The 12,251-nt window shown below is 51.7% G+C and overlaps 1 protein-coding gene across 3 annotated transcripts in view; it reads right to left on the bottom strand.

Annotated features, from left to right (window-relative positions):
* The window catches only part of DVL1 (dishevelled segment polarity protein 1), a 79,934-nt gene that overhangs the window by 3,944 nt on the left and 63,739 nt on the right, over window positions 1-12,251 (bottom strand). For 2 of the 3 annotated variants that reach the window (XM_054175880.1, XM_054175881.1), the window contains exons 6-13: window positions 11,713-11,806; window positions 10,962-11,031; window positions 10,011-10,150; window positions 9,036-9,112; window positions 8,473-8,540; window positions 6,501-6,650; window positions 2,231-2,362; window positions 441-608 (exon numbers count right to left, since the gene is read on the bottom strand). In XM_054175880.1, the coding sequence (XP_054031855.1) occupies window positions 441-608; window positions 2,231-2,362; window positions 6,501-6,650; window positions 8,473-8,540; window positions 9,036-9,112; window positions 10,011-10,150; window positions 10,962-11,031; window positions 11,713-11,806 (899 nt within the window). The remainder of the gene's footprint in view (window positions 1-440; window positions 609-2,230; window positions 2,363-6,500; window positions 6,651-8,472; window positions 8,541-9,035; window positions 9,113-10,010; window positions 10,151-10,961; window positions 11,032-11,712; window positions 11,807-12,251) is intronic. The other variant, XM_054175879.1, reaches the window with a different exon arrangement.

A 12,251-nucleotide genomic window follows, 5' to 3' on the forward strand; every position in this document is an offset into this window, starting at 1 on the left:
GCCTGAGACTCTGCTCTCCCCTGGCAGCTGATTCCTGCCCTTTAACAATGCTGTTAACAATTAACCCAGCACCTAGTGTGGTGAGGGACAAGAGGGACCCGGCCCCACACACACACATCAGATTTATCACCGAGCACCCAGGCACGCTGGAAGCGATTCCAGAAGTCAGGGAGGAACCATCCCCATTTCACAGACTGGAAACTGAGGACAAGCAGGAAATCTGCAGCACCACCAGACAACAAACCCTGCTCTCTTCAGCCTCAGTGCAAGGCTCTCTTCAGCCTCAGTGCAATGCCCTGTGTGAAGAGCTCATTCAACCACTCGGCAGACCTCGGAATGCTCTGAGCACCCAACCTGCCCTGCAGGGCTCTGCTCCCTGCATCCTGGGAGCACCCAACAGACAACACACACAGCTTTGTCCCTCCCAGGGGGGAACTTACTGCCACAGAGGTCTCCAAAGACATAATAGCACTGTTCAGAGAAGGTGATTTTGTTCACAGTGTGCCTGAGGTAGCCGTGTTTCAACATGCTGCTGGCGTACTTCCTAGCCTCCCGCCGGTCTTTGAAGCCTTCCACGTGTGTGTAAAGCCAGTCAACCACATCTGCTCCTGCAGTGACAACAGGAAGAGGAGACACAGCATGACCTGAGCCAGACTGACCTCTTACTTGTGGTTATTTCAGTCCTCAGATTCTCACACAGCCCACCACATCTCCTGTGCCAGGGAGAGAACACAGATGTGACTCATGGAATGATCTGGGTTGGAAGGGACCTCCGAAGGGCATCCAGTCCAAGCCCCTCTGCAGTCAGCTGGGGCATCCTCAACCAGATCAGGCTGCCCAGAGCAGCAGTCTTGTTGCAATGAGCTCAACATGCTCCTGTCACAGCTCAGCCTAACTGCTAGGTTAGTTACCACCAAACACCACTGAAGCAAAGAATCACCCAGGGAAGCTGTGGATGCCTCATCCCTGGAAGCGTTTCAGGCCAGGCTGGATGAGGCCTTGAGCAACTTGGCCTAGTGGGAGGTGTCCCTGCCCATGGCAGGGGGTTGGAACTGGGTGATTTTTAAGCTCCCTTCCAACCCAAACCATTCTAGGATTCTAGGATCTTGCATCTGTTTCATCACTACATTAACAGTGACACCAAAACCAATTCCCTGGTGACACTGCTCAGCCTTTCCTGAGCTGCAGCACTGAAAAGGGCAAAGGATTTACAGAACAGGAGGGACTGAAGAGTCATCTTCCTCAAGAGGGAGACTCTACCTTGTCTGAACCCCTTTCTCAGCAAAAAGTAACTGACTAACTGTTGGCACAGCTCGGGTCACAGGACACTCAGGAGCAAAGGCAGACCTAGTTGCAATTTCCAATGCAATTAAGATGCTTTATGAAGGTTGAGTGGCTGTCTGGAACTGGAGGGACAATGATTGTGGCCCTGCTGACTGCTAGAGCCACAAGCAGCTGTGTGGAAAAGCTGGAATATAACAAGTGAGGGTTAAGGACCAGCTCTGTGACACCATTTTGGGCTGCCCAGGCTCAAAGAAGAGTGAACAGAACAGAATAGAACAGAACAGAATTTAATTTAATTTAATTAACCAGGTTGGAAGAGACCTCAGAGATCATCAAGTCCAACCTCTCACCCAGCACCATCTGATCAACTCAACCATGGCACCAAGCACCCCATCCAGGCTCTTCCTAAACACCTCCAGGGATGGGGACTCCACCACCTCCCTGGGCACCACATCCCAATGGCCAATCTCTCTTGCTGGGAAGAACTTCTTCCTAACATCCAGCCTAAACCTCCCCTGGCACAGCTTGAGACTGTGGCCTCTTGTTCTGCTGCTGCTTGCCTGGGAGAAGAGACCAACTCCCACCTGGCTTCAGGGAGTTGGAGAGAGCAAGAAGGTCTCCCCTGAGCCTCCTCTTCTGCAGGCTAAGCAACCCCAGCTCCCTCAGCCTCTCCTCCCAGGGCTGTGCTCCAGACCCCTCCCCAGCTTTGTTGCCCTTCTCTGGACACCTTCCAGCATCTCAACATCTTTCCTAACCTGAGGGGCCCAGAACTGGACACAGGACTCCCTTAATGATTTCCTGCCACACTTAGGTACCAAGTCAAGGGAATAAAAGAGAGGTTGTAGACAGGAAAAGAAAACTAAATCCCAGAGAGGTGGTTTCTTCAGCCTGCTTCCCAAGAGCCACTGCTGGGTTTTGCGCCCCAGCCCTCCTGTGATCTGCTTACCTATCACTGCATTGGAGATGGTGATTTTTAACCACATCCTGTCCCGAATCTCAAGGCCTGAGTCTGGCAGCTGCATAACCTTGACAATTGTAGCCATGTCACTCTTCACAGTTAAGGGAGACTCTTCTAGTTCTAAAAGGAAGAAAGGTTAAATGCTTCTTTGAAACGAACCCAGCCTGCAAAGAACTTCTCAGCTCCCAGCCTGGATGAAACCCTTTCAAGGCACAGCTTTAGGGCTGCAAGGAAGACACAAAGGTTCCCAAGTGCACCCTCAGCCAGGGCATAAACTGCAGCATTCATCAGGTCTTCAGTGCTCAGTGCCACCGCTTGAGTCGCTGGGATGCTGAGTCCCTCAGTGTCTTGGCTGCAGCGCTGCACTCTTTCAACCCCCACTGCCCTGAGATGTGCTGGAAAGGGAGCCCAAGGAGCTCTCTGACCACTGGTTTCTACTTCTGTTTGCCATGGAGAGCCCCCAGCCTCCCAGTGGTGCAGAGCTCTGCAGGACAAGGTGGGTTTTTGGCTTGTTCTTTAGCTTGGGGCTTCATTGTCAGCAAGCCATACCAGGCTGCATGGGGAAGGATGTCTCAGTGTCCATTTGTTCCTGTAGTACTTGGCCATCAGCAGAGCTGAGGAGAATTGGAATTAGAGAAGGATGAAGGCCAGAGGCTTCCTCCAGGAAAGCCTCTGCAGGATCCCAGTGGTGGCAGTTTCCAAGTCACCTCCCCCAGCATTGCTTGGGCCTGCAGTTTTCTTGCAGCACACATCAAAACCCCACTGCTCCCCAGTGCCTCAGCAGCTGGCACTGCTCCACTGGTATTTCACACATGGTTAGGAGCAGAGCTGAGGCTCCTCAGAGGCTTCAGCATTTCCTGATCAACTTTTATACTGGAACCATAAGGACAGGGCTGAGCTTCACCCTGCTGAGCTGAGCTGCCTGCTGTAGGGCTCTAGGTCCTTCAGAAAGTCTTTACTACACATAAAGGCAAAGTGGCAGCTAACACTGAGAGCCCAGTGGGGTGAGTCTGGGGTCCAAGAGCCCACCAGCCTCCTTGTGTTCTATGCAGAACTCAATTATCCTCTCTAGGATGTCCTCCTCCTCTTCTCAGCCCTAGAAACTTCATGTTGAGCACCTGTGTCCTGTGTTTGTTTCAGACCCTTCTCCATCAGGAATTCACAAACCCTTCCTCCCTCCCTTCCTCCCAAGCTTCCCACATCACCCACCTTGTAAAAAGCACAAGGGAACTGATTTTTGTCCTTTTCCAGCCATCCAACATTGGGACCAAAGGTACAAGCAGCATGAAACAATGAAAACTGGAAATGCCTCCTTCCCCCCCAGCCCCGTGCAATGCTTTATGCATGACAACATCCCAGCCCCTCCAGGCATGCACTTGCAATGCTTGCACACACACTAACACTTTGCTTTTGCTTTGCAGTTAGTTTGGTTAGTGGCAAAAAGCAACATGTTTGGTTGGGGGGGGGAACCCAACAACAAACCAACCTTGGAGTAAAGTACCTGGGGAGCAACAAAGTGTATTTGCTGGGAGACCTGTGATCTGTAGCTAAAGAACAAGGCTGGCCAAATGACCTCAGTGTTTTCTACCTCTGCTGCAGAACAGTAATAGCCATCTCAAATGCATCCACTCTGGTCTAATGCTCATCTCAAATGCATCCACTCTGGTCTAATATCTCAAATGCATCCACTGTGGTCTAATATTCATCTCAAATGCATCCACTTTGGTCTAGTATTCATCTCAAATGCATCCACTATGGTCTAATGCTCATCTCAAATGCATCCACTGTGGTCTAATATCTCAAATGCATCCACTCTGGTCTAATATTCATCTCAAATGCATCCACTGTGGTCTGATATCTCAAATGCATCCACTTTGGTCTAATATTCATCTCAAATGCATCCACTCTGGTCTAATATCTCAAATGCATCCACTCTGGTCTAATGCTCATCTCAAATGCATCCACTCTGGTCTAATATCTCAAATGCATCCACTCTGGTCTAATATTCATCTCAAATGCATCCACTCTGGTCTAATATTCATCTCAAATGCATCCACTTTGGTCTAGTATTCATCTCATATGCATCCACTTTGGTCTAATATCTCAAATGCATACACTATGGTCTAATGCTCATCTCAAATGCATCCACTGTGGTCTAATATTCATCTCCAATGCCTCCACTTTGGTCTGAACTCACAGTTCCTGACCTACCTGACCACCACCTCCACAGCTATGTGCAAATCTTGAGCAGCCTCACAGACAGTTAACTCCTTTCTGGGGAGCCAGGTCTATCACAGAGCTCTCTCTCAAGGCTTTGGTTATTGGTTCAGAGTGGTAGTTTTTCTCCCAGTAGCAGAGCCTGGTACTCCAAGAGGTGTATGCTCTAGTCCTACCACATGTAATACCACCTCTGGCTTGCAGCCTTATTTGAGGCAAGAAACAAACATCTACCCAAAGGTAAAAAAAGCCTCAGGACATTATGCAGTACCTCAGGCTGAATGATATTGAGCAAAAACAGTCTGAAGCCTCAAGCTAAATTCCTCTGAGTGAAAGAGAACTTCCCAACCATGTCTGTGGACTGCATTTTGAAGCAGCAAGACTAGCAAGAAACACTGAAACACTTCAAAGATAACCTTATGGAATGGGTCCTGGAGTGGCAGAGCAGGGCCTGGACAAATCTGCCTTCAGCAGAGTAAAAGAGGAGCAGAGTTTGCACTGACTGAGGCCAGCAAGTCCAGCACCCACAAAGCACTGTGAGAACATTCTCCTCTGAAACACCTCAGCCTGGCTTGGTTTGCAGAGTCCTGGTTTGGAAGAAATGAACCTGAGGCAATAAAAGGCTAACACAGAATGATTCCCATGAGGGGGTGGCCCCAAAATCTCAGCTGCTTTAGTCACTAGCACTGATGTGATGGTGGCTGTGTGAATGCTTCAGGTGTCAGAGCTTCACTTCTGATCCAGAGGCTGGGGAGAAAAGGCAGGTCAGAGAGGAGGGAAGCAGCTCCCTCTCCAGTTACACCATCCTGGCCTTGCCCTACCACCAGAGTTAACCAGCAGACATTCACAACACTTAAGACAAGGAGCCACGAGCCAGGCTTGTCTAGGATGGCTCTGACAAGTCCCTGCTCCCAGCTTCACAGCCAGACACTGCAGAACAGCAATTCCCTTTGCTTCCAGTGCCACTGACCTCAGAGAAACTGCAAGAGAGAACCTTGCACTAGGACATGAAAAGTTAGCAAGCCTCATGTTGCATGGAGCTCTTTGTTCAGTGCTCAGTCTCTCCTCACCTCTCTCCCTCTCCTCCTCCATTCCTCCTTAACTTTGTCTTCCCTGCCACAACAGGTGCAGAGGACAGGTTGCTGTTTGCAGCTAGGGCCCTGAGGTGCTGCCTGCTGTGCTCAGGGTGGGTGAGTGGCTGAAGGAAGGAGAGGTCACACTCAGGGTCGGGGGTACTCCATGTTTTCTTGCACTCAGGAAAGGGAACACTGTCAGTCACTGGCACAGAAATGAGAAGCTGTCTCCAGAGATGTGGTTCTGCTCCCAAATAACCTTTATTTTTAAAAGTATGCTTGAGAGGGCAGCTGTGTTGCACACTTCCCACTCACATCACTGGATAGCAAGGCACACAATACATGAATGGTTCCAGAGGAGTGCAGAGTAACAGACCCTTGTTTGACAGCAATCAGCAGATACATTTGATCCCAGCAATCCTCAGCACCTTTCCAGGCTGAAAACACATCTCAGGCTAAAGCACTCCTCGGGGCAGTGCTTCACTTGGCTTTCTGCTGCAGATGTGTTTCCCCTTCAGTGGTGCTGCTACTACCTAAAGAGCTACTACACCTGCAAGGAAAGGGCACTGAGCTACCACACCACTTCCAGATAAGGTGAGGAGTAATCCCAGGAGCTACATACAATCTGGGAGTAGAAGCAAGCAGCAGACCCCCCCCTGCTGCCTGCTAGGACCTCACTGGTCTGAAGGGAGAAAGCTGGAAGCCTGCCTTGTAACTTGAGAAGGGAGAAGCCACCTCCTTCCTGAATGCCAACCCTGACAAAAAGCGGCACCGTGTCAACTCCTGACCTTTGGCCAAAGGTTCTGCGCTCCCCACAAAAGGCTCCCAGCCCTGCGGCAGCCCTCGGGGGCCGGGCGGAGGCTGTCGCTTTCACGGCGCTTGCGGCTGGGCCGGGGTCTGCGCGCAGCTCTGCGCCGCCGGCCCCGAGCGGAAGGCACCTGCCCTGCGCTGGCCCCAGTGTGACTTACTTTCCGACTCGGGAATTGAGCTTGTTAGTGAGGAGCTGGTAGATGTGGTGATGCTCATGGAGGGGCTCATACCGTAACGGGGGTACGCTCCCGTCATGGCCGTGGTATGAGAGATCCACGCCGCGGGGTCGATTGGCCTCACCGGTTCAGCTGCAAGGCAACCAGAGAGGGAGACAAAGAGGAAGGAATCAGAGCTGCGGCAAACACCACGACCTAGAGGCAAAAAAGGAACTGCAAGTCCTTGCTGCTCTGAGAGCACACCTGAGACAGCCCCCCGAGAAGCACCTCGCCAGCAGCAGCAGCTGCCTGCCCCCACAGAACTGTGCCAGAAACTCCTGGCACTCCTTCAGGGAGGTGCTGGAGTCCCCATCCCTGGAGGTGTCTAGGAAGAGCCTGGATGGGGTGCTTGGTGCCATGGTTTAGTTGATCAGATGGTGCTGGGTGAGAGGTTGGACTTGATGATCTCAGAGGTCTCTTCCAACCTGGTGAATTGAATTCTATTCTATTCTATTTCTATCCCATCCTATCCTATTCTACCATACCCTACCCTATCCTATCCTACCCTACCTGACCCTATCCTATCCTATCCCATCCCTGTTCCCTGGAACTGCAGCAGGAGTTAAATGCCTCCCCCTGAAGGGAAGAAGCTACCAGTCCAGGAAGACAAATTGACTGTTATCCTAGACAGTGGGATTCTCAGAGTTGTGGAGGCTCCAAGCCTGGAAGTCTTCACAGCCAGGCTGGATGAGGTCTTGAGCAACTAGAAAGAGGTGTCCCTGCCCACGACAGGGGGTTGGAACTGACTGATCTTTAAGGTCATTTCCAGCCCAAACCACTCCATGATTTTGCTGTGATGTGACTACCAAATGCTTTGCTCCTGCTGAAGGGGAAACCTCTCCCTGCTTCTGGGGGTCTTGGATCAAACCCAGCCACTCCTGCTGCAGGTGAAGCAGAACACTAAGTCCAGAGCTTGGTATTTGCAGGGAGCAGGCATCATGGAATTCCCTTCTCATGACACTTTGTGGGGCTGGAGTAGGCTTGCAAACTACATAGACAAGACATACACAGACCCTTTGGAGAGCCTGGTGTCAGAGAAGAGTGAAAATCACACCCAGACCTCAAGAAGAGCCACACAGATCATCTTCCCCATAGTCTACATCATAGTGGCTGTTGTTCCACTGCCTGAAACCCAGAACTTCTCTAAAGGAGCTCTGCTTCTGCTAGGCATTCCCACAAGACAGCCCAGATGTTACTGCACCCAGCTCAGCCTGCAACAGAGACAATGATTCAAGCACCTTCCTGACCCAAGGGCAGGCTGCCACACCAGCTCTGCTTGTAGCACATCTGAATCCTGTGATTTGGGGGAATTTTGCTTTGGATCCTGCTGCTTTTCCAAAGGCCTTCACTGAGTGAGCTCCTGGAGCCTGCCCCAGCTTACTGCATCGATTTCAACGCTGTCCTCACCCTCTCAGGGCTGGTTTCGATCTTTTCTCACCAGCAGGAGGCAGCTGGGTTTTGTCAACGTGAGAGCTGAAAGGTTTATTAAGCCAGAAGTTTTCAAACCTGATCATTTCCAGCCAGGTTTGCCTCAGCTTTTACAAAGGCTCAGGTTGATTTCTTTCTGAGAAGTGTCCATGTGACACAGTGAGGCTCTGCAGCACCACAGTCATCCTCCAACCTTCCTATCAACTGAAAAGCTTTGGAGACCACAAGGATACAGCCCCCAAAGGGTTAAGATCTTGGCCCACAACCATGTAAACCAAAAGAGAAACTCCCATGAGGTCAGCAGGCACTGAGGTCTCAGACAGAGGATGTGAAAGCCCTGCCTCCCATAATTAAAAGTGAACAAGAAACCCAAACTTAAAGGTATCAAAGTGGTGGGGGGAAAAAACAGATGTCCCAACAGCTGCAAATAGTCTAAACCCTGAGGGCTCCACAGGAACCCCAGCAAAGAGCACAAATATCTACTCACCCCTGGGGATGGTGAAGTAACTCCTGGGAGTAGGGTCCCAGCATTTGGCTACTGTTAGGCTGATAGGTCTGGGAAGAAAGAAAACAAAGGAAGGTGACTCAACTTTTCCTGCAGAAGCTGCAGCTGCTACAATGACCTCTTTGAAGCAAGCCCCTTCCTGTCCAACAAGCTGTCAAGGACCTCCTGAGAAGGCTTCTGAGATGCTGGGCAAGGTATTTTCAGTACAAAGCAGCACCAGGATGTTTTGCACAGATCATGAGCACTGCTGGTGAAACCAAATGATCAGCTCTGGAGATATCAAACCACTCCTCACAGAAACAAACAGGGCTGCTGAAACCAGGCAACTCCTCTTGCTGTTGCCTTTGGCTGCCGCTTTGGAAGCAGGCTCACACATCCATCACTCAGCCTGAGCAGCTCAGGGTTGAGATCAGCAGTCACACACACACACACACACACACACTGCTTGCTTTATTGAGAGGGAAAAGTTGGTTTCTGTGAGGTTTGCCCAGCACCACGGAGTGCCCCTGGAGGAGAAGCAGCAGGAGATTCAGTGCTGTGCTCACCCTGGTTTGGAGACTATTTCCCGCAACACCCTCACGGCATCGTCATTGCTCATGTTCTCAAAATTGACATCATTCACCTGAAATGGGGCAAAGAGCAGAGGTCAGGCTTGGCAACAGGCAGGTCAAGAGGCATTTGCATTCTTTGCTTCCACATTTATTTGCCTTCTCACTCTCTCCACTCCTCTGAGCAGCTGCGGCAATCCTGTTTCTCAGAGCGCATCAATTACCCAAAGAGTCAGTCACAGAGTCACAGCATCATAGAGTCATAGAGTCACAGAATCATAGCATCAGAGAGTCATAGAATCATTAAATCATGGAGTCATAGAATCATAGAATCACAGAATCAATAAGGTTGGGAAAGACCTCAGGGATCAGCAAGTCCAAGCTGCCACCCAACACCTCCTGACAGCTAAACCATGGCACCAAGTGCCACATCCAAGCCCCTCTTGAACACCTCCAGGGATGGGGACTCCACCACCTCCCTGGGCAGCACATCCCAGTGGCCAATTCCTCTTTCTGGGAAGAACTTTCTCCTCACCTCCAGCCTAAACCTCCCCTGGCACAGCTTGAGGCTGTGTCCTCTTGTTCTGGTGCTGGCTGCCTGGGAGAAGAGACCAACCCCCACCTGGCTACAAATCTCCCTTCACGGAGTTGGAGAGAGCAAGAAGGTCTCCCCTGCGCCTCCTCTTCTGCAGCAACCCCAGCTCCCTCAGCCTCTCCTCCCAGGGCTGTGCTCCAGACCCCTCCCCAGCCTCGTTGCCCTTCTCAGGACACCTTCAAGCCTCTCAGTGTCCTTCCTATACTGAGGAGCCCAGCGGAGTTGGCCAAAGAATTCAAGGTTCAAATGAGAAGATTCCCTGAGCCATGAATGAATTCTGTTCACTTGATGACTAAAACCCATGGAGCTGGTGGGATGAGTGAGCTGAGCCACCGAAGCACAAGGCAGCAGGAGGTGTCTGGGGGGCAGAGACCGACCTGCAGCAGCATGTCCCCGGGTTCGATCCGGCCGTCTGCCGCCACAGCTCCTCCTTTCATGATGGAGCCGATGTAGATGCCACCATCACCACGGTCATTGCTCTGCCCTACAATGCTGATTCCCAGGAAGTTATACTTCTCTACACAGAGAGAAAGTGGAAGGAAAGGGGGGGAGGGGGGAAAGCAAACAAAGTGATTGGAATGATAGTACAGAGCTAACACCAGCCCGGAAAACTCCCTTCTCTCCTCGACACAGCAGCAGGGCCATAATTAGCAAAGCTTATAGAGTCAGAGAACTGTCAGGGCTGGAAGGGACCTCAAGGCTCAGCCAGTTCCAACCCCCTGCCATGGGCAGGGACACCTCACACCACAGCAGGTTGCTCACAGCCACCTCCAGCCTGGCTGCAAACACCTCCAGGCAGGAGGCTTCCACCACCTCCCTGGGCAACCTGTGCCAGGCTCTCACCACCCTCATGGGGAACAACTTCTTCCTAACATCCAATCTGAATCTCCCCACTTCTAGTTTTGCTCCATCCCTCCTAGTCCTATCCCTCCCTGACACCCTCAAAAGTCCCTCCCCAGCTTTCTTGGAGCCCCCTTCAGATACTGGAAGGCCACAAGAAGGTTTCCTTGACGCCTTCTCCAGACTGAACAGCCCCAACTGATCTGAACACTGATGTGCTTGTGCAAACAGCTCAAAACCATCCAGCACTGGAGCAGGAGTCCAGGGAGCAGCAGCTCCCAGCTGCCATTCCCTTGGTTCAGTTCCCAGAACTGACAGAATTGGTTTGGTTGGAAAAGAGCTTTCAGAGCGCTGAGTCTGACCCTTGAGCCAAGTGGCATCCCCTCAAATCAAGGAACTTCCTGCTGGCTCCAAATGCTACTACACCATAAGCAAACACAGCAGTGTCGCTTGCAATTCATCACCCCAAGCATTGCTGATCATCTTACCCATGTTGAGGGTGACAGTGATGATATTTAGGGACATGGTGGAGTCAGTGATGCTGCTGAACGAGGACGACTGCAAAACACAACAGGCAGAAATTCTCCAGGTTTGAGATGGCTCAGAGCAAGGCACTCAAAAGGCAATGGATAAGCACTGGGGCTGAAGCCCTGGGGAGCTGATGAACACTTTGACTGACACAGGGAACTGATGAAGCCAGAAGGCCTCAAAAGTATTCTTCATGTAGAATTTCTAAGCAAAACACAAAGAGTATAGAACCACAGAATGGTTGGAAGGGACTTCAGAGCTCCTCTACTCCAACCTCCCTGCCAGACTTGGCTGCTCAAGGCCTTGAACACCCCCAGGGAGGAGGCACCCACAACCTCCTTGGGGCAGCCTATTCCAGCATCTCTCCACCCTCCTACTGAAGAACTTCTTCCTCAGATCCAGTCTAACCCTTTTAAAAGGAGAAAGGGAGTGGAGAAAAAGGCTTGACTCTAGTGCTGCAGAACTTCAAATGCCAGAGGTTCAGTCCAGGGTAGAGTGGAGCCAAAGGAACCTTCCCACTGAATGCAGCAGGGCACAGAGCTGCTCTGGATCCCTTCCCGAGTCACAGGTCGCATCGGGTTGGAAGGGACCCTCAAAGGTCGTCTTGTCCAAGCCCCCTGCAGTCAGCAGGGACACCTCCACCACAGAGACACCTGCTGCCCTCAGGAAATCCCAGCTCAGGCCCCTGGGCAGAGCCCATGCCAACCTTACCCTGTCAATCTGCCGCATCCTCTGTTTCCTCCTCCGGCGCTTGTGCTTGCGGATGAGGCGCGAGGAAGTGCTCTGCTCAGTGGAGCTGCTCAGCCTGAGGGAAAAGGAGAGCAAATGTCAGCTCTGGGAAGCTGAGCCATTGCCACTGCACTGCCCCCTGCCAGGGGAGAGACTAAATCCCAGAGCCCCCTCCAGCAAGCTGATGATGCTCTGCTCTGCTTGGTGCCCAGCTGCTGCTCCAGCCCAGCCTGAGCTGTGTCTCAGCCTCTGCTGGGAGCACAGAGAAGGCACCAGCTGAGCTACAGCACGGATTAGAGTGTCATTTACTTTTTGGGAGAGCAACTCTGAGTGCAACCCACAGCTCAGCAGGCACAGATCACCCTGATGTAACCCCCCAAAGGTCAGAGGGAGCCATCCTCCACTGCTTTAGAGGCGGTTCTGACTCCAGGTCCATCAAAGAGAAATGCACCCCGCAAGGACAGCCTTGATTCCAAGCTCTGCTTTGAGAGAGCAGCAGCCAGCCTGGAGAGCCTCCAAAG

The sequence above is a fragment of the Dryobates pubescens genome, chromosome 33 (genome assembly GCF_014839835.1).
Source record: "Dryobates pubescens isolate bDryPub1 chromosome 33, bDryPub1.pri, whole genome shotgun sequence".
NCBI lineage: Eukaryota > Metazoa > Chordata > Aves > Piciformes > Picidae > Dryobates > Dryobates pubescens.